Source organism: Sceloporus occidentalis, unplaced genomic scaffold (genome assembly GCF_023333645.1).
Source record: "Sceloporus occidentalis isolate IW3139 unplaced genomic scaffold, rSceOcc1.0.p SCAF_68, whole genome shotgun sequence".
NCBI lineage: Eukaryota > Metazoa > Chordata > Lepidosauria > Squamata > Phrynosomatidae > Sceloporus > Sceloporus occidentalis.
This window is the reverse complement of record NW_028317048.1, coordinates 2,630,031-2,653,475: the sequence shown is the minus strand read 5'-3', so window position 1 is coordinate 2,653,475 and position 23,445 is coordinate 2,630,031. Positions and strand designations below refer to the sequence as shown.

The following is a 23,445-nucleotide window of genomic DNA, read 5'->3' as shown; positions in this document are numbered from 1 at the left end:
TAAGCCGAAATATATCTGTGAATTAAATTAAATTTTATATGTAAGTAATAATATCAGCCAAACATTTTGTTCAATATAAAACAACTCCCTCAGTTATCAAACCATGGAGACTTTTATAAAATCTATAAGGTTATTACATGGCTAGCACTATAATAACTTGGACTGTAACAGGGTATCAGACCACAAATGGACACACGGGTTCCGAAGCATGATCCCACATGTATTTTTAGTTCCGTATTCCCTGTTATAACAATTATCACATGCTATTTATATACCTCGCTGATTGATGAACTTATCATGTGTTACTAACTTGCACAGTTAAGAAGAGGCTTTTTCATCCTACAAAGTGTTACACAATAGGCAACCCTTCGGACGAGGCTGAACTACATCTCTCAAAAATTTCACTTAGCTATTGGAGATAATTTGGAGAATATAAGAAGGATGTTTGCAAATTATGGGACATTCAATAAGTTAACATCTGAAGAGCTACTGTTGACAACTCTTTATATATTGAACATCAGCAGGTGTTTTGTGGTGGTCAAGTAGCAGAAGTGGTAGATGGTAATTTAAGTATGCATGAGGCAGGTGTATGGCTATCCAGGATATAAGAGAAGGACAAACATTTAGGAAGATTTTAGTTTTTAGAACACTTAGGCAAAATACATGTTTATGTAGTATATGTAATGTTCTATTTATGAATCAAATCCCCATTAGACAAGCTAGCAATCACTTGCTTGAAAGGATTAACTATTTTTTTTGTCCTTCTTTTCTTTTTAAAGACGTCATCATGGGAGGTCAAAATTCAACACACAAGAAGCAAGCAAGAGTTGTGATGATGGGTCTGGACCTTTCTGGAAAATCAACTATTTTATATAAACTTAAAATGAATCGTACGATGGAGACTTTTCCTACTGTGGGGTTTAACGTGGAATCCTTAGAAATGGCTAAAAATATGTCAGTAACCATTTGGGACGTTGGTGGCCAAGACAAACTTAGATCGAATTGGAAAGAATATCTCGAAGACACAGATGCCCTGATCTTTGTGGTTGATAGTTCAGATACAAGCAGACTACCAGATGCTAGAGCAGAGCTACAGACTGTCCTGAAGGATGAGAATATGTCTGGAGTTCCATTCTTAATTCTAGCCAACAAACAGGATGTGCCTGGTGCTTTGTCTACAAATGAACTGTTACAAGGTCTAAAGCTGGGAAGCTATGAAGACAGAAGTTGGGAGATTCAAGGCTGTAGCGCATACACGGGAGAAGGTCTTGCTGAAGCCATGAGTGCAGTGTCACGTCTACTAAAAAGGGCATAAAACTCCAAATGGCTGTTTAATTTTATTTGTGGCTCTTTCATATATGTAAAATTTCCATCTTAATATCTTATTTAATCATGGTTTACAAGCCAGTAGATGTTACAGGTTTGAGACTCTGGGAGTTTTATACATTTCATCGTATAATTATTTACATGGATTTTACTTGAATAAGCCATGTGTTATATAATGATACAGAAAAAAGACGATCTAAACTCCAGTGAGTTTGTTTACACTTCTGCTATATGATGTCAACATTATGTGTCATACTGTGGTATACATAATTTTTGTTAATGAGTTAATAATGAGTAATTAAAATTGCATTTAGTTATGTTTACTCGTGTTCAGAACATGACATTGATTAGCGTAAGGGATGTTTTCCAAAATGAGGGATGACATCTATCAGCAGGCCCAAACAGCCCACTAACAACAGCACATAGGGTATACACGCATTCCACTGCACTTTGGGAAATCCAGTAACCAAATCCTTCCACATTCAACACCAACTTGACAGAACACAGAAAGCATTCAGCCTATGCATAAAGAGAGCGCCATATCCAAGGCTTTTGGCACCTAGGGCAGAGATTCCGTCACATGATGATGCCACATCCACTTCCGGAATTGGCTGATAGGGCAAGGGCATTGGTGGTGCCTGGGGCAGCTGCTCCTCTTGCCTCCTGGTAGAAATGGTCCTGCATGTAGGCCTAACTGAAAACTAACTTGAATCAAAAGCAGGCTATAGAAACTGTCAACCTGGTCTTGGCTGAACTGGATTTCCAGTAAGAGTTAATATTTAACTTGAATATATTATGGCAGGGCTTGCCAACCAGTTATTCCAGCTGGGTTTGAGTTCAGCGCGTGTTCCAGTGCAGACAGCGTGTGTTCCATTATATCAAGCGTTATTTCATGAATGTATTATTGAACTAGAACTTTCGTGTACTTTAGGTCCATAATTGCCAGTAATCATTTTAAACAACAGGAGGGTAGAGTTGCTTATTGACAGCAATGCTTCATTGGCAAAGCCTGTAGAAGTCGGCTTCCAAAATATAAACTTCCAAAACTGTAAAACCTCAAGTGAAGTAATAACAACGTTTCTCTTCTTAGTCTCGTATAAGAGAACAAAATGTTGGAGCAAGTCAATCATTTTTGTTGTTAACTACAGTTTCCCTTCCCTATTAACCTTTCTCATAGAGACAAACTCAGATTTCTTAGTAACCAGAGATCATGCTATACTAAATACAGCGGCTCCTGAACTACAACCCCCATCACTCTTAAACAGCATGCATCTAATATACCAGAAACAGGACACACTCTTCCACCTGCACTCTTATTTCATCCTCTCACTAAAATGTCCTAGCTTACGGCTGGTGGGTGGGGGGTAATTCTAGCCATGGGCATGGCCCGGATACGGGACTCTCACACGATTCACTCTGCACACTTTTTAGGGTTTTGTTTAGTACTTGTGTAACTTTATCTGTAACTTTTTACCACTAAAAAATTCCACAGTGAATCCGGGTCCATGAAGACTGTACTTTTGATGGCGGTGGTGAGGGGTGAGTTGTACCTTTTGACTTTTTGACTAATCTGTTATGATACAAACATACAGAGCAGATCTCTCATATTTCTGAAATCTTATGTTACAATTCAGCACACTAAAGAAACCCACGTACTGGTGTTTATAGATTAAGCAATACATACGGTACATATTGGAAAACCACTTTATTTTAGTCTTTCCTTTTACATTATTTCCCCCTTTAGTTACTGTGGGCTACCTCTTCTGGGTTATGAGAGGATCAGGCCCTCCGAATCAGGGAGGGATGGTAGGGCCTGCATATTCCTCTATTAGGAGAGCAGAAGATTGGGGACCTGGTTTCCACTGTGGTCCTACCTTGACAAGTACCTGGAGCTTCAAGGATAAAGCTCTCTTTGAGATAAAAAATAGGGCAAATAAGGCTGCGGAACCCATTACAATGTTAGAGAAACCTTTTTGTTAAACTGATTTTAATACTTAGCATTTTGGATTGTTACCCAGACCAGATTCTTTAATTAGCCACATACTTTAAATTGCATTCATCTGTAAGTTATGTATTTATTTCAATGGAACCTGTAGTCACAGCTTGTTCTAAATGCTACTTTGTTGATTAGTAATGCTGAAAGTATGAGTGAGTATAATTACATGTGTAAGCTTTGGTCACATTTACACATTAGTCACAGAGTGCTGAATTTCTCTACTAATCACGCTGAGATGGAGCACGTGTCACACAGTCATTCTAGAGTCATAGTTTGTTTTATTATTTTATTCATATTATTATGTATTATATACATTATTTATCTTCTATCATGTTTTATTATACAATGTTCTCCGCTAATCTAATTCCGCTGCCGTATTTTAAGGGAACTGTCACCTCCATACCATTTACCATAAATGTAGTTATTAAAAGCTCCCTATGGTTTGTCCTTTTTGATCCTCAATCAGTGCCATTGTTTTGGATATACTTGGTTTAAAATGTATTTTGTACAGTAGCAAAAGCTGAGAAATAATATTAAGGGGAAGACTAAAGGGGTTTATAAACACCAGTATGCGATTTTCTTTAGTGTGCTAAACTGTAAAATACAAAATGACAGATCTGCTCTGTATGTTTGTATCAGATGATTGCCTCTTTGCCTCATGAGAGACGTACATTGATGGAGTAGAAAAATGACCCCAAACAGTATATTGGAAGAATTACATATACATTTGTTTCCAGTTCATAACAGATTGGGTTCTGTTACCTTTAGGTCACAAATTACTGTTTTATTGCTAATGAATACCCGAACACAAACAGTGGAATCCATGTCCAGACTGGATATCTGGCACACCAGGCAAATGCTCGATGGGCCACTGGACCATAGAGCCCCATACTCACCCAAGGTGCCTGCTGCCGCTGGCTGGATATGCCTGGCCGTATGCTATATGAGCATTTATGTCGTTAGGTGTCCACTGGCCTTAAAGTGGCCTTTTTATCCCAGCCCTGGTGGCATTATGAGAACTTCAATATCCCCAAATGTATAGGGATTTCAATTGGGGTTCTGAAATTCCCCAAATGCTTTTTCTACTACCCTATTGATATTCATATCACAAAAAATTGCTGTAGTTAAGTTATGAATTGGGTGAATTGACCTAAAACAGAATTTAATTTTGTTTAAATTGTTGAGTATCATATCATATTTTGACTCATATGGATGTTAAACATTTGCAGAGTAACCAACTGTATGAGCAAAATATAAATGTGTACTGTCAGTAATGAAGGCAGGAAATGATATACATGTTCTTGCATCCTTTCACATATTTAATGATACTTCCCCTTTTAACATTTAGTCCTAGAACTACATCTTAGCTAAGCAGGCAGGTTCATATTAAACAAAATAAATCTCTTAGTGATTTTCCTTTTTTTCTTGATTTTCCTTATGGTTTCATTTTTTTTTCTTTAGCTGGTCTAGATAATCCCAGATCACATTTTAAACAATGCTAAAGTAAGGGGTTTCTATCAAAGCAATGCCCTTGTGGTAATGGTAGTTTTCACATAAGTGGAACTTAAAAGAGGTTAGCGTGTGTGGGAGAACAACCGCCCCCACATATCCTGTATATCCCACCCCAGATAGTAGAGTTAAACAAGGACTCATCTACTCATCATCGTACGCCCATTGGGCATCATTTAATGGCAACCCCTAGACCTTGTCCACACACGGTGCTTAGGAACACAAGAGAGACGCATAATGTCAGATCAGAAAATCTCATTAGAGGTCAACAAGAGGAAGTGGGGGAAATGTCTGGGTAGGCAGACATGGTCTTACACAAGTGACTTCTTACACAACAGTAGATTATTTGAGGTTATAATACTGCTGGAGCTCACTTCCACATAACCGCCTGCTTTCACTCTATCTCAAAGTTCAAGAAAAAGCTCAAAACCCACTTTTTCAGAGACATGGTTCATTTCAGCTACAACATTATCTGCCACCAATACAACTCTCACTGTCACCTATGGCGCAGACAGTCCCTCTATCTCCATACGTCATGTTTTTCTATCCCCTGTCCCCTCTGAAGTGCAAGCAGGACCTCTTTACCTAATCGGCTTGTCTATCAGTTCTCGTTTTGTCAGACCCTTTAAATTCCCATTTGCCGTGCCCTCTTCAATAATTTCTTGGTACATTTCACAGAATAGGAAATGTGGAAAGACAGGGTTCTGTATAAAAGTGTTTCTGATGCAAAGATCCAAAAATTTTTTATTTCCAATGGAATGATCTGATCAGCAGGGATAGTCCATTGGTTGGAATACTGGTAAACTAATAACAAAATAAAATATTTAAAGCTTAAATAACAATATTGCTAAAACAATAACAAAAATGAATAAAAATTTATTTAGCCTTAAAAATTATAAATATATATTTTTATAATCAGGGCTGAGAAAGGTTTTAATTGTCCCTAAATAAAGCACCTGAATGTGGCAGGTTATGTTCAAAAGCTAATAATAACTTTTTATTAGGTGTTGCAGAATCACATGGAACATATTATTTCACGGTCACATGTCTGACAGTTGGGTGGATTAGCATTGCAGCTGCAGTTCTAGTTTATGTAATTGTGTACGTGTGTAATAACTATCAAACATCAAACCTTACACGTCAGGAGGAAATTTTACTGTTGTGTAACCTGACAACGATGCGTTACATCAGAAATATACAGTTTGGGTGCATCCATCTCTGTCCCGGGGTAATGGAAGCATAGAGTGTTAGTGTAAACTGCGGGTTCAGCATGGGGCATGGCATGGAATTTAGGATATACTGTATTTCCTCCCCCAAATGCCTGTCTCTACTCTCTATGCCTCTTCTTACAAGCTTGCAGTGCAGTCATATCAGAGGTGTGTGATATATAAGGGTCATGTAGGCCATGTAGATCCCAAATTATACCAGGTAAAAAAAAAACAAAAAAAATTATTTCAATATGTTTACAAACAGGCCCGGATTTAAATTGTGCCCCAAGTAGAATAATTCTTATTTAAACATAATGGGTGTGTGTGAGACAGGACAGGGGTGATGGGAGTGAGTCTGTCCAGTTGGGGAAGGATGCCCCTATGATTGGCATTAGGAATTGTCATACAATAAAGGTTAAACCAAGCTGATTGGTCGCCATTGAAAGTAAGTGGGTTCCCCATTGGCTCACTTATCCTCGCCTCGTGGCTTTGGGGGATAAAACCTCCCAGCTGTTCATTGGTTGTCTTGTGTAAATACTCGTTATCCATTGGTTATTTTATCTGGAATTCATCTAACTTTATTTTTTCTGTTATTTTCATATAGGATCCAAAATATATATGTATACTCTATTGAGCGATCTTATGATAATGGTTCCTTTCGCTTTAAATAATTTGATTTTTTTGTCATTGAAATTAAGTAATTTACTGTTTTATAGATTTGATGTTTCATAATAAATTTTGGATATACAAATCATGTAATGAATCAGATTTTGTGATTTGTATACTTTAAATCATCGGTTTTGCTCTAGTTATTGAAATGGAATTGTTCATATATTTGATAACATAAGGATTTTTTACAAAAAAAGAGCACTTACCTGAAGTAGTCTTTATCCTGCACGCTTCCTCTGCGGGATGATTCTTGCCATTGATTGGCCACTTGAAGCTGTCAATCAGTGGCAGGAAAGTATTTCAATTGAAACCACCCAACGGCAGTGTTCTCCGCGCCTGCACCGGAGCGGACCGTCGGTGAATTAGAATGTTCCTCCTGCGCGGCATTTAGCTGGGTGGGCCAGGAAAGAGGCATATGGGGGAATTGTGCAGAATCCCCCATCTACTTGCAAAAAAATTAAAGGGACCACACACATGAAGCTATCAGATGCATTAAAGTGCATATGATGACTGGAGTGTCCCTTAAACATGATGGTGCTTCCTATGCCTATTGGGAAACGGTCTCGGCATAAGACAACATACTGACCTTTGTACTTACAGATAATGAGGCCAAGGCCCGGCATCGTGAAGAAATTTCCAGACTGCCAAGGTATGCATTAAGAAGCAGAAATATAGACTTAAAATGCTTATAAACAGGTGTTTATGATCACGGGCTGATGTAGCAATTATAAATGTAATTATTTATATAAAGTGCCTGTGAATCTGAAGGAAAGGTTTAATCTTTTAACGCGTTTCACTCTAGTGGAGGGTGAAACGCGTTAAAAGATTAAACCTTTCCTTCAGATTCACTGGCACTTTATATAAAGAATAAGATTCCGAATTGAGCAACTTTCGAAAGTGCGGGACTTGAATTTCTTCGTATGCAGCTTTTATTCTATTTATTATAATCTCATGTAAAAGCACATACAGTTATTTATATAGCGCCATCATATTCCACAGTGCTGTATAATGACTAAACAGGACATAACAAAAGTGCATAACAAGTTGAACAAAATGTAAAGAAGGGCCCCGCTCAAACAAGCTTACAATCTAGAGGTTAATGTTTTCACTGAATGTCTTATAGTCTATATGTATGTTAAAATGGAGATAAGTGCATCGGGTTGGTGTAGTAGTTGCTACATACTTGATATTATGTACAGGTCATTTACATGGCGATGATAAGATGTTTGTCGTGTTAGAGATGTATGCGTTACCTGGAGACTAAGGACAAAATAATTTTAGATCCAGATATTTTTTTAGTAAAAAAAATAGTTTACCTTTACAAGCTGCTCTACAAAGGCGCATCTGAAGTGCCAGAATCTCAAAGATGTACGTGTAAAAAGCTTACAACCTGTTCGCTTGGCATGATGGGAGTTGTAGTCCACATGGCTGGAATGTCACAAGTTCTAAATAGATAAATGTGCACAATAAACGTCCTTGATTTATTTTATGCTTAAAACTTTGTTTTGGCTAGAGATATAGCAACGTAAGGTGATGTTCCCCCAAATTTATCACAACTGTATCCTAGGCTGGATCTAATGGTACAGCTTATCCAGGATGAAGAAATATGCAGGAAGTGGTCAACTTGTGATGATAAGTCCTGCATTCAAAATCTTGTTGAGAAACCAGCGGTGCTTGGATGTATGTAACAATAACTGTGTTACGGTAATGTTTGAAATGTAACCCATTATTGGAATATGGCAGTAATGGGGGGAAAAATAAAACACTTACAAATGTCAGCAACTGTACCTTATAATAATAATAACACCCGATGTGATATATTTCATAGTGTTTGAATTAGTTATAAGAGAGGTAAATAACAAAACACAATCAGGTCTTACTTCCCCTAGCAAGAAGGATCAGTCAGTTGATCCTGCTATTGTTTCAATAGGTGGTAATCTTATCTCGTAAAATCTGTGATTCCTGTTAGTTGACCAGAATCATGGAGTAAAATGTAACGCAGCATAAGATTTCAAGACCTCACGCGTTTCTTCTTGTTTTAGCAATCCAGTAGTTAGATGGCGCTTTGCCTCCCTCTACCTCACCCCAGGCTCCCTGCAACCCATCATCTTGTCCCGAGCTCTAACCCCGCCGTTGCTCTGTTCCTTGTTAGTTGTAGTACCTGCAACCACGGATCCCTGATTACTGCTACAGACCCCTACAGACCCCTACAGACCCCTACTGCTGGTAACTTTGCTACTATGTTTGTGTTCTATCACCCACATCCACTACTTAGATTACTTAAAATGAATAAAATTCTGTATACAGACAGGAACTTTCTAAAGAAGCTGCCCCTGGGACGCTTCAAATATTAACCCCCTAACAGTCCATCATAAAGATTGTAGTATCATGACTTGTGTAGTGACTTGCCAAATATGTTAACCAAATTGCTCTCATAGCTATGCTGATGGAAATCTTGACTTGCCATCATTTAAACTGCATTCGATTAGAGATACCAACACCGGCTGCCTGTTGCCCCTTCTTGCTGACATCACATCTTAATGCTCCACTTTTAAAGGAAGCGAGGGGCAGAAGGAAACTATGGAGGAATGTGCTGACTCAGCATAGCGCTCCATATTGGTAATGTTATGTGGGGGAAAACAATGATCACCCTCCTAACTGGACCATTGAGTAATTAGTGTGTTGGAGTAATTGGGGTCACAGGGGGTCTAATCACCAAATAGAATATCAGCCATAACATACTGGAAGCAAAAGCACCAACTGGGAATCTTATACACCCATCAGCCAAAATGTTATGACCACCTGCCTAATATTGTGTAGGTCCCCCTTTTCCACCAGAACAGCCCTGACCCGTTGAGGCACGGACTCCACTAGACCTCTGATGGTGTGCTGTGGTATCTGGCACCAGCAGCAGGTCCTTTAAGTCCTGTACGTTGCAAGGTGGGGCCTCCATGGATGCATCCTGGTGCCTTGTGCTCTCCAGGTAAGCAACGCACGCACCAGGCCAACATGATTCATCAGACCAGGCCACCTTCTACCATTCCTCCGTGGTCCAGTTCTTATGCTCACATGCCCATTGTAGGCACTTTCGGCAGACGAAGGGGTTCAGCATGGGCACCCTGACTGGTCTGCGGCTACACAGCCCCATAAACTGCGATGCACTGTGTGTTCTGACAGCTTTCTATCAGAACCAGCATTAACTTTTTTTTAGCAATTTGAGCTACAGTAGCTGGATTTGACCACCCGAGCCAGCCTTCACCCACCATGTGCATCAATGAGCCTTGGCCGCCCAGGATGTTGCTGATTCACCGCTTTTCCTTCCTTGGACCACTTTTGATAGGTACTGAGCTGCAGTTTTGGAGATGCTCTGACCCAGTCATCTAGCCATCACAATATGGCCCTTGTCAAAGTCACTCAGATCCTTACTCTTCCCCATTTTTCCTGCTCCTAACACATCAACTTTGAGGATGAAATGTTCAATTGCTGCCTAATATATCCCACCCATAATTATCAGTGTTACTGTCAGTGGTCATAATGTTATGGGTAATCAGTGTCTATGATAGTGTATGTTAACACTGACAATGTGTTTCTTCTTTCTCCAAAAAAAAACTCATCCTGGTGCTTCAGTAAAAAGTCTTTCTTTGCTAAGCACATTTAGAAGATTGTACATGCCAGTGACAATGAAGTCTGTTACTCCACAGACTTTCATTAGTCAGTGTCAGAGCTTCAGTGACAAAGACTGAGCCATTCTACTGTCTACCACCGGGTGTATGATAAAGAGCCCAGGTGTTTGTGTCATAATTTGGGCCAAGATAACAGAGCTGCTTGCAAACATTGTGCAACTATGTGTAACATTGTGTAACCATAAAGAGAAAAAAACAAAACAAAAGGCACACAACATTTTGAAACCGATACTTGTTATAGATGCAAACTTGGTGGTAGTTCCCCTTAAACTGGGGTTCGAAATAACCTGCAGCATTTCTACTGACATGCGGATGGTCCCCAGAAGATACGATTTGTTGTGGATACAGACAATAATATCTGATGTAGCCCTACCTTACTTCTAGCACATTAAATATTTTTTTTTGCAACAAACTACCAGACACAATTACCAAATGGCAAAACAAGCCTGGATGTGAATTGCTGAATTGGGCTATTATGTTGGCATTTAATTTACCCATTAATATTTATTATCCACCATCCATTGTGGTTTTAGTTACTAAAAAAAAAAAAAAAAAAGTTAAAAAATGTTTAAAAAAAATAGTAAGGTAGATTTTGAGTCTGATGGATAAGTGGAACAGCCTTCCAGCAGAAGTGGTAGAGGCCAATACAGCGAGAGCATAAAGCTATCCTGAATCAAAAATGAGAGCAAGGCCTAAACAGCTATCGGGAAGGCAGAGAATGTTTAAATACTTTTGAGCTGGGTCCTGGGATTTAAGAGTTCTTTATGGGAAGTCATTTGCTTTCAGGAGCAACGATCACATGGATTTCAAAATGAATATCTATACACATTCCCCGGTAATGTGCACACACAAGAAAAATATTTAGGCAATTAATAACAGACTAGTCACCAGCAAATTGTGAACACTTTATAAAAATATAAATTATATCAATTACGTTAATTGGCAAATATTTCCCAGAAGGGGGTGGTAGCTGAAACCATGATTTTGCACATATTAAACATGCCCTAATGACATACACATCAAAACAGATTTAGATTATTAAAATGTACTTTCCCCAATAAACAGCTCTAAAATGCATTCTCCATTATTATAAAAATAGCCATTTTCTGATGCAGACGGGGAGTGCATCTGGCTGCAATGTGGCTGACAGAACTTTTATTGGATGTCACTCTCCGCACGCATGTAAGTGGCTTTCATTTGTTCATCTTATCTTCTTTCCGGGGTTTCTCTTGCCAAGATGCATTTTTTCAAGCTCAAGCCAGGACTGCCACAGTAAGAGAGCGGGGATAATGACCCATATGCCATTAAAGAACACCAGGTACACCCACATATAAAGCCAATTGGCGGTATTTAGGTTGGGGCTACCAATTAGCCAGTCTGGACAGAATGTCATCCATCCTCCATATAATTCACATACACACAATGTTATTTGTACAAAGTGTCTGAAAAAGAAGCGGGAAAAAATATAATGGTTATATAATGTATTCTCCGTCCCAGAATTTGTTACATTTCCAAATACTAGATAATTATCAATAATTATTATTGTGCGAGGCAGCAGAGATTGTAGATATGCATCTAAAACACCTTCTCCTATATCATAGAATGTGTTTAGAATATATAACTGAAACAGCCAAATCAGTAGACATTACGATCTCAGTCTGATAGATATAAAAACACACACCGTGCACCCAAGTGACACATTATGGGAAGTGCTGAAATAGTCTTTTCCCATAATCTTTATATATGGGACTTATGGTTTTGAATGATAAAGGCAATGTTCACATTACACAAGCCCTTTATATATGCTAAAGACTCCATCACGGTGAATATTTCACTTAAAACGTGGAACAGCTCTTTTTTGGCCATTCAGCTGATAAATTATCCTCACCTGTAGTATTTATCTTTAATGATGGCATAAATTAGGACTACAGCTAAAAGCCCATCCAAGACAACAGTAAGGATTTCAAGGGACACAATTGTTGGGTCTGAGTGGAGCCACCGAGCATCTGCTTTTCCATATTCTTTCCCTAGGAAGCAAGAAAAATAAATAAAAATTATGATAAATGGAAGTTGGGTCATAATTGTATTTTTTACTTCTCAATACCAGTTCTTGGACTGTTGATGCTCTACACAAAGTTATTGGAGCCCTGTATCGCCTTGTATTTGGTATAAAGTCTCCAAAATGTACTGCTTTTGCTTGGTGGCCTGGGCAGTGCCTATCACCTTATAGATGGGCCCGTTTTGTTTTTCCATAGTACAGTTATGCTCTGCTTTGTCCTGGAGGCAGCGACCTCACTGTGCAATCACCAACATCAATGAGCACTGCCACTTCCATATGGTATACAGAAACATCAGTATGGTGTCAAACCTAATGGAAATTATTATTTATTGTTTTATATAGCACTATCAGATCCCACAGCACTGTGCAACGGGTAAGCAGGACATGACAAGTAGTATATAACATAAACTGGCCAGAGCCGTAGCTAGCTCCTTTTTCAACCGAGGCAAACATGGAAAATTGTGCCCCAGCTACTTTTTTACAATGTTATTTTATTTACACTGCCCATACATGCTGCCTTTACCCACACCTGCCCATTAACACACATATACACATACGCTGCATTTACACATACCTGCCCATAAATACACATACACTGCCCTCACACACACACCTGCCCATGCACGCTGCCTTTACAAACACACCTGCTCATTAACACACATAACACGCATATACACATACAATGCCCTTACACACACCGCCTTTACACACACCTACCCATAAACACACATATACATGTACACTGTCCTTGCCTTTACACACACATATGCACATACACACACCAGCTTACAAACACACAAATACTTACAGTGCCCTTACACACACACAAGCTTACAAACACACACACATTTATATACATATGTGTGTGTATATTACACCCCTTTCTCACCATCTTCTCACCTTTTTCATCCTCCATCCTGTCATACGAGTGTGAGGTCTGTCATTCCAGGCCTCTGCTTTAGTGCTCCCTAATCACTATGCATTGGCTATTGTAGCAGAGCATGTGAGTACGACGTTATATCCCGGTGTCCAGCATAATTTGCCGACACATAGTGATTAGGGAGCATGGATGCCGAGGTCTGAAGTGCCAGACCTCGCGGTCCCTAACATTGGGCCAATTAGATGGGATTGTGATCTCTCCAACCAGCCCTGCTCATTGGACACCACCTACTCAGACCAGCACTCATGGTTACAGGGGTGCCCGATGAGCAGGGCTGGTTGGGGAGATCACAATCTTGCAGCTGCCTCCGCACTCCCCTGAAGACTGGCCCAGCGGAGGCGGCCTCTCTGCTAGCCTCCTCCCCTATGGAATCACTACTGTTTATTTAGGGGCTTTGGGGTGAATCACATTGCTGGCAACAATGTGATTCATCATGGGGCCCCTAGAACACGGGAAAAAAATAGAAATCTGGAAAACATTAATAAATTAGCTCATAAATAAATTAAATAAGTTTAAATATATAACATTTTCAGATATAACAGATATGGTACAACGTAATTCCCACCACTATACACTGACCTAGACATTGACGGTAGTGCAGCATAACCCCTATTATTAGACACTAAGCCAGACATTGACGTGGTAGGCCTCTGCCACAAAACAGGCTGCCTGTGCCATCGCTGCCCCTGAAGCAGCCTCCCTGTGCCGCCGCTGCACCTGAAACAGCCTGTCTGTGCCAACTAGGGCTGGAACAACTAATCGATAAAATCGATAATGAAATTCGTTGGCAACGATTAGTTGAATCGATTTTATCGGTTATAAGATGCTCTGAAAAATACCCCTTGTTTTATAATCCGGTTCATTCAGTGTCACTTACAGCAGTTACTACTTACCAGTCCCTCCCTGCAGTCACACTGATGATTGGCCCCGCCCCTTTCTGCTTCCCAGTCCCTCCTTGCGGTCACACTGATGATTGTCCCTGCCCCTTTCTGCTTCCCAGTCCCTCCCTGCGGTCACACTGATGATTGGCCCTGCCCCTTTCTGCTTACCAGTCCCTCCTTGCGGTCACACTGATGATTGGCCCCGCCCCTTTCTGCTCCCCAGTCCCTCCCTGCGGTCACACTGATGATTGGCCCCGCCCATTTCCTTATAGCATCCACACTGCTCAGCAACTCATCTATAATGGTAAGTATAAAATTAATATTTGGGCTACTGAAAGTTAGGGGAAGTGGGGGTTACTTTAGGGGACGTTAGGGTAAATGGAGTGTTTAGGGTTTATTTAGGGGCAGTTATGGTTAATGGGGTGTTTAGGGTTAAGTTAATGCTGAGGACTGAGAGTTAATTTAATTAGGTTAACTTAAAGTGCAGTTAGAGGTAAAGGGGGCAAACTAAGGGGAATCTAAATCCTGGGGGCAGGGAAGATTAAATGGGGATTTTCAGCAGCGGCACCTATATAGTGGATGAAATCCTCAGTAAATGTTTTTTTTTTTTTTTTTATGAGGCTGTTTTTACATATTAACACTAATAAATATTGCATTGTACTTATTAACACGCCTTCCAAAGAACCCTACTTGAAAGAAAACTGCATAATTTGTCTAAACATGGAAAAGGGGTATCAGGGTTGAAAATGTACATAATGTATAAATATGCCCTAACAGCCATGAACAAGTGCTTAGCAGGGCAGGGTTCAATGCCAGAAAGCGGATGTGTGTTTACTTGGTCAATGAGACACTCAATGAGACTCATGGTTTCGTGAATAACACAGCTTATGTAAAGGAACACAGTGGGTTAACTACATTTGGATATTCACTAAAGAGAGAGCTGGCAAGAGAGCTTTCAGGAGAAAAGTGCATTCAACTCACTCGCTTTACTATTTATTATGAAGGGTCAAGAGGGTAAGTTCCTCCTGCAACAAGAGCTGAGCCCTGTATAATGTATGTGTAATGTATAAATTAATCTGGGAGGAGGTTTTGAAGAAACATGACTGGTTCAACTACACAATACACAGGCCCACCAAGATCGTCCTGCAACAGATGCTCACTGGGGATGTCCCTAATAACGCATAGAGAAGCCATTGCTTCAGTGAACAGACCCAGTTGGAGATTGCAGAGTTTTTATTGAATAACAAAAGCTGTCAAAGGAAAGCCAGCAACCTATCTCCACCCTGACACCACAATATCTCGGAGCATCAGTTCAGAGATCTACAAGGGTTTGTCGTTCATAAACAGGATGGACCATTCTATGACAGGATTGGGAGATCTAGAGGTCCACTCACCATTTATAATTAAATAGCGAGCGGTAATAACTCCCCATGCTTGTCATTGATAAACAAGGTGGACAGAACGTGTGATAACTTCCTTATAAAGGAAGACACGTCTATACTTACACAACGAAGCCAAAGTACTGTCAGATGTCGCCACTGTTCCTACTAAAGACAGGTAGACAAAAGGACCTTCCTGAAAAACAAAACGTATTCCCTCAATATATGGCCACTTATTACATAATGGATTAACAATGAGGCGGTGTTTTCCCGTAACAACAAACGGAAAAAAAGATTATCAGTAATATTCAGGGACATTCCGTGCCAGTCTCTGCAGACATATTTCTTTTTACATGATGATGGAGAGATCAAACTGGTCTAATACATAGTGTTGGCTAGAAGGGTAGCCATGCTTTTTGGCTCTAGAATCTGTGAAGGAACCTTACAGGAATGACATGTTAGTAAATAAATGCTGCCTTACATCTGACCTCCTGAGCTGGTTCTCGGCCCACGGTGAGCCATTGCGTGCACGGATATTTGTGGCATGCATATATTCCGAGCTTGCAGCCAGGCTCAGTTCGGTGTTCTATATTAGGTGATGTCATTAGTGATGTCATTCCTTTGACAGCATCCAGGCTTCCTTAACCAAGGCCAAATTTTGGCAAAAGATGTTTGGTGTAAAAGGTGCTGTTTTCCAAGATATACAAAATTAATTGCAAATATGTTGTGCAAATAAAACTTAGCGGGGTCTTACATTTTATTCTTTCCGCCGATGGTTTAAACTTGCATAAAACTAAAAGCTGTTGCACAATATGGAAAGAGCCTGGGAATTTAATAGTGCTGCAACGGTCACCAGATGGAACAGCACCTTTAATAGCATTCCAAATACCTTCACAGTTCTGTGTACTAATTAAAATAAATGTATATATATATATATATATATATATATATATGTTAAAAACTGCTTTAAACCGCTTTCCCCGCGGTCAGCCTGAAGCAGGACAGGGTTCAATGTCAGATAAGCAGATGTGTGTTTACTGCGGAGGCATTTGGAACATAAAGATAATAATCACATCATACCGCCCAAAGAGTATTATTATTATTACATATTGATTTATATAGCAGCATCATATTCCGCAGTGCTGTACAATGTCATATAAGAGAATATATAAAGAATGCACATCAAGGCTATCCAGAAAGATTACATACATATGCAGATGGTTCATCTTTCAGCACTTTATTCATTCATTTGTCCAGGCATTCATGTGTAGTAGCCTTGATTTTATATATATATATATATATATATATATATATATATATATATATATATATATATATATATGGGGCAGTCAGATCTCCTGTCCCATAACCCCGATGACGTGAATAACTCACCAGGGTGAAATGCACAATCGCGTCATAGAAGAGCCAGACCAGCGCCCACCTGTCAATGCCAGAGCACTTCGTGCCCAGACGCTGTGCCAGCACATAGCCCACGGCCAGCTGGGCAGCGCAGGCCGCCAGGGAGTACACAGTGACGGAGCTGACCAGGGCAGGCTCTGCAGCCGCCGCCTCCGAAATCGCGGGACCCCCAGCCATGTCTGCAGCCCTGTGAGGAGAGAGAATGCCAGAAGCGCCGAGGGAGGCGCGGAGTGGTGTCACACAGAAAGCCCTCCTCCTACCCGCGCTCAGTGGCTGTGCTCGGGATGTTCCCATACAAAAACCAGCCCCAAACCCGACTCCCCACCCCGCTGCCCGCCAGCCGTGTAAATACCTCCCGGTCACCGGATAGAAAAGGCTGGACTACATGTATTTACTAACAAATAATTCGTTTTATATTTTATAGCAAATAAACATGAGCTTATTTCCCTTCAGTGGTTGTCAGAGAACTTCTATACCATCCAAGAGAAAGTCACATAAGCTTTCAGGCAGGGGAATGCTGGCTTATGCCCCAGTAATAAATCAGCCCAGTGTGCACAGTCTGCCAGTTATAGAAATGGCACAGAAAGGATCCAGCCAAGGAATAGATAGGTCCAAGAACTTTAAATCAGGGCAACCCAGGAGGGGGCGGAGACTGACCTCCACTTCTTTGGAGACTTCTAATGTATTTTTTTGAATTCCATTACCTTTGGCACCATTATACATGCCCCATAGTATCTCAAACCATAGAGGCTTAATTAATAATAGAGGCTTAATTTGTTACAAATGTTATAAAAAACCTCTATTTTTGATATTGATATTTTTGAGTGGGTGCCGCGGAAAAAACGGAGGCATCTTTGTTACTAAACATGGGACTATGGGAAGCTATTTAGTGACAAAGATGCCTATATTTCTATAGGCATCTTTGTGACTAAATAATTCCTCACCAGTTTCCCATAGGCATCTTTGTCCCAGCCTCTCACTGCCAACCATGCCCCCAGTTTGTCAGCTTACCTGAAGACATGCGCCCTAACAGTGCACTCTGCTGGGTTCCCGCTGCCAAACTTGCTCCACCCACCTCACTGAACGGGGCTGGCAAAGCCCACAAAGGTCACTGAAATTTGAAATTGAATTAAGTCAGCCAGCACCACTCGATTACATTTGTGGGGGGCGCCGGCTGACTCAATTCAATTTCGAATCGACGGGGGTGGCATTATAAGAAGCCGCCCCCGTCGTTCCGAAATAGAATTGAGTCAGCTGGCCAGCACGGCTCAATAACCTTCGTGGGCGATGCCAGCTCATTCAGTGAGGTGGGTGGAGCAAGTTTGGCGGAGATCCATGTCTAAAGGAGAGCTCTCATTGTCCCAGATTGAAACTGCCCAGGATATGTAGTCCCATTCCGGGACTGTCCGGGGGAATCCGGGATGTTTGGTCACCTAATGTGGTTCCAAATTCAGCGTGGGGGCAACAGGGATAACTTGGGGGGGGCAATTGCCCCCACATGCCCCCTGTAGCGACGCTTCTGATGGTGGCACAGGATAACTGCTATAATTATCTACTTAGGTACGCACCAACGGTGGTACAGCATAACACCTATCACTATATACTGAGGCACACATTGACGCTGGTACAGCATAACCGTTATCATTATATACTGATGCAAACATTGATGTGGTGTAGGCCTACCACTTCAGTGTCTGGCTTAATAGGGATGCACCAAAATGAAAATTCTGGACCGAAACCGAAAATTCAGCATTCACTTGGCCGAATCCAAAACCGAAAATGACCCACCCACCTTTACAAATTTATTTTTTTTAAATCACAGTTTTATTAAAAGCAAGTAACACACCAAAATTGGACAATATATATATATATATATATAATTGTTAATAGCAATCACAATCCTATTACGCCAAGGCATACCCAGATTCCAGCATGTACTAGCTGACTTGGCATGATAGGAGTGTGATTTCTGTTACCAATCATATATATATAAACATTGTTATTGATTTTTTCTGTGCAATATTGTTGTGTTACCAACTTTTAATAAAAGTGTGGTTAACACACCAAAATTGGACAAAAAATTCAATAACAATATTATATACCGGTATATGTCCCTCCACACCCACACCACAAACCTCTCTCACTGCCCAAGATCTTGCTACCCACTTCAAAGAGAAGATCGAGACTATTAGAAAAGACCTCTCTTCCTTACAACTCCCTCCTACACCACTCACCACCACTCTCTCCACTCCTACTATACTAACTGCCTTTTCCCCTACAACCGAAGAAGAGATAGCCACTCTTCTTTCTTCCTCTCACCCAACAACCTGTCCCCTCGACCCCATCCCTTCACACCTCACAAAGTCTCTATATCCATCCCTTGGTCCATCACTTACCCACCTATTTAATCTTTCTCTATCATCTGGAACTGTTCCATCTGCCTTCAAGAATACGCTAATTACACCAATTCTAAAGAATCCTTCTTCAGATCCCGTCTGTTTGACTAACTACCGCCCCATCTCTCTCCTTCCTTTTACCTCTAAGCTGCTTGAACGGATTGTGTACAACCGCCTCATTAACTTCCTCTCCTCTAATTCCCTCCTTGACCCTCTACAGTCTGGTTTCAAACCCCTTCACTCTACTGAAACAGCTCTAACAAAAGTCTCCAATGACTTGCTCTCTGCCAAAGCTAAAGGTCACTACTCTATTCTAATTCTACTGGATCTCTCTGCTGCTTTCGATACTGTTGATCACCACCTTCTTCTAGACTCACTTGCTTCTATAGGCATTCGAGATACAGCTCTCTCCTGGATCTCCTCATATCTGTCTAACCGTTCCTTCTCTGTCAACTTCTCTGGCAAGACATCATCGCCCCTTCCACTTTCGGTTGGTGTCCCCCAAGGCTCAGTCCTTGGCCCTCTGCTGTTCTCTCTTTATACTTCATCTACTGGCAAACTAATCAACTTATTTGGTCTCCAGTATCATCTATATGCAGATGATACCCAAATCTACCTGTCTTCTCCTGATCTCTCTCCATCTCTCCTGTCCCGTATTACCAACTGCTTGTCTGCTATTTCTTCATGGATGTCACAACACTACCTGAAACTTAATCTTTCTAAAACGGAACTCATTATCTTCCCTCCCTCCATCTCCACTCCACTACCTGAATTCTCTATCACCATTAACAACACGACTATCTCTCCTACTAACCAGGCCCGATGCCTTGGGGTCATCCTTGACTCAAACCTCTCCTTCATCCCTCACATTCAGTCCCTCGCCAGATCTTGCCGCTTGCACCTAAAAAACATCTCTCGTATCCACCCATTCCTCACCCAAGAATCCACAAAAACTCTGGTTCATTCACTTATCATTTCCCGTCTTGACTACTGCAACACTCTGGTTGGCACTCCACTGTCTCGACTCTCTCCTTTACAGTCTATCCTAAATGCCGCTGCTAGGCTCATCTTCCTTGCACGTCGCTCCTCTTCTGCTTCCCCCCTCTGGCTCCCAATTACCTTTAGAATTAAATGTAAAATCCTGGTACTGACATATAAGGCCCTCCATAATACTGCTCCTCCATATATTTCTGACCTCATTAGCAAATACTCTCCTACTCGATCCCTTTGTTCCTCCCATGGGCTAAGGCTCCCCTCCTCACTTATCACCTCTTCCTTTTTCCGTCTACAAGATTTCACTCGAGCTGCCCCATATCTCTGAAATCTACTTCCACTGAACCTTCAGCATTTACCCACCCTCCATCCCAACATTCATGAAACATCTAAAAACCATCTTAGCTGTTAGAACTTCCTTGTCATCGATACAACCACCACACTACCTCTCACCCTTTCTCTATGCCTTATGTTTGTCACCCCATTCCCTCTAGATTGTAAACTCGCGAGCAGGGCTCTCTCCACCAAATGTATCGGTTTGTCTTAGTCTGTCAATTCTTGTCTTGTCATACCCCTTGAATTTATGTATTGTATTAAGCGCTGCGTAAACTGTTGGCGCTATATAAATAAAAGATAATAATAATATATATATATATATACATATAGAGAGAGAGAGAGAGAGAGAGAGAGAATTGCTAATGTAATTGCTAATAACGTGAAAGGCGTTGGGCGCTGCTTTAGTGTTAATAGTGTTAATCAGCAATTTGGGGTGGGGCATATAGGGAGTATAAGGCATATCAGGGGGCAGATCGGTAAATAGGGAGGAATAAGGCATATCTGGGGCAGAGTGGCATATAAGCAGTATAAGGCATTTCATGGGGGGCAGAGTGGCGTATAGGGGGGCAGAGTAGCAAGCCATGTGTCAGATGTGCATAACGGGGGGGGGCAGGTTGGCAAATAATGCATTTCTCTGAATCATATATTTTTTTAAATATGAAAAAATAGTTTAGGTGTAAAATTAATATTTACTTATAAAAACATTTCTTATAGGGTAGTCTAATATTAAGGCTTTTTCTATTTTTTTCTAAATTAATATTCAAATTTGGGGGGTGTCGTATTATAACCTGGGTTATCTTATAATCAAGCAAATTCAGGTATATTCAGATACCCTAATGTGTTTCTCCATTCGGTTTCATTAGAAGGGTCAATGTATGGAGTAAAACTTATTTGTGTGGATAGATAGAAAAAAGAATAAAAGGAAAAAAGGAAACGGTAAGGATTAAGATCAAAGGGAATGTCAGGCCTTATGATAGTTCATTATGTTTGTGTTTACTTCAGTTTTAATTGATTTTATCAACGGAAAGTTGCATGTGATTACATTTTACTGTTCGGTTATTTACAATTGTTGTGTCAAATTCAACATTAAAACATATTTCTAAATTAAATTAATAAAGTCAATTTATGTTGTGTGTTTCATTAAAATGTAGCTGTTTTTTTTTCACCAGCTACTATCAATAGACTCAGTAGATGGCAGTTTTTTGTTTTAAATTGAAAGAGAAAGGTTTTGTTACCATGAAGATGTGTCCTTTCTTTCCATAGAGTAAATGTATCAATGAAGTTGCACATTTGAAGTTCACTGTCACCCCAGGATAGTGGTTTAATAGTGATTAGGTACGCTGTAAATTGAATAAGATAATGTTGGTGCTATTTAGTAAATAAAAAGTGTTTCCAAACCTATGCGCATGGTTCAAAGTATTTACATTTTGTATGTGGAGATTCTGGGTGATATAAAGATACAAACAAAGAGGGGTATCTAAGAATGTAATGGAACAGGTGTCATTCAAAGTCTTCATTTAGTCCCAGGATTTACATTAGACTGTATCATTTAATGAATTAGGATAAATTTTTGTGAAAATGTAGATCATGTTGGCTCAACAACCAGTGATTAGATAGGAAAGCCCATATAGCAGTTTGCTGATTATTGGCTAATATTGTTGCACATATTTCACTTTGTTTACTTTGGATACATTGTGTTGTTATGGTGAATTCTTCTCAGTTCTAGGGCTTTATTACATCATAGATACTGAAGCATAGCAGGCAGTGCATGCAAGGCACGGTACATTCAGTTGACTTGCTACCAGTTGGAGTGCTTGTTATAGTCTGGGCATTTTGGTATTGACAAACCGCGATCGACAATGGCCGAAGGAGAATTTGACAACGAGCCTCCTTCTCTGCCTCTATACGATCGGGATGGCGATATACACATGATGACTCTGTCAGAGCTGAGTTTGGAGATGGATGTATTTCCAGAGATGCCTCCAACGCCTCTATACGACCGAGATGGCGATATACACATGAAGACCGTGTCAGAATGGAGCTTGGAGATGAACTCATTTGCTGTGATCCCTCCAACTCCTCATGAGCCTCTATACGACCGAGAGGGCGACATCCATATGCTGACCCTGTCAGAGCTGAGCCTGGATATGAACGAACATTCTGAAAAGCCTCCAGCTAAAGTGACAGCAAAGGAGAAATGGGCCAGTTTCTTCAGGAGGCTGTTCAAGCCACGGAGATGCAAGGCTAAACTCATATGCATTTGCGTTTGTGAAGTGGAGTAATATTCCTTTAAAGACCTGGGAGAAGTGGAACCTTTTAGATTCTTCCCTGTGACCCCCCGCCCCCCCCATTATCCTGTTCCCAAACCAAAAAGTTATATTAAACAAAAATGACCAAAAATGTATTTATTCCAATGTGTTACATTTTTCTCTTACTGTCTATCATTACTGATCTACAAAAGTCTGTTATATTCTTTTATAAACCAATGAGTTTGGCAGCGAGGTACTAATGCGACCCCTAATTACGATGTGATGTCATAAGAACATTTTATGCAGACTACGGTTCTTTCATATGTATGTTTCTTACTGTAGACACAATCACTAAGCCGGTTATAACCAATCTCATAGGCTGGAAGGACGGCTACAAAGGGG

The 23,445-nt window shown here is 40.5% G+C and overlaps 2 protein-coding genes across 2 annotated transcripts; one reads left to right on the top strand and one right to left on the bottom strand.

Annotated features, from left to right (window-relative positions):
- Positions 1–787: 787 nt before the first annotated feature.
- On the top strand, positions 788–1,315 carry ARL11 (ARF like GTPase 11). Its single transcript, XM_089493927.1, has one exon. It carries the CDS (start codon positions 788–790, stop codon positions 1,313–1,315), a length of 528 nt encoding a protein of 175 aa, XP_089350053.1.
- Positions 1,316–11,592: 10,277 nt separating this feature from the next.
- On the bottom strand, positions 11,593–17,246 carry LOC149286507 (emopamil-binding protein-like). The gene is made up of 4 exons (XM_089493926.1): positions 17,043–17,246; positions 15,777–15,846; positions 12,280–12,418; positions 11,593–11,833 (listed from the first exon to the last, which is right to left on the bottom strand). The coding sequence occupies exons 1-4, from the start codon at positions 17,244–17,246 to the stop codon at positions 11,593–11,595; spliced, it is 654 nt and encodes a 217-aa protein (XP_089350052.1).
- Positions 17,247–23,445: the final 6,199 nt, after the last annotated feature.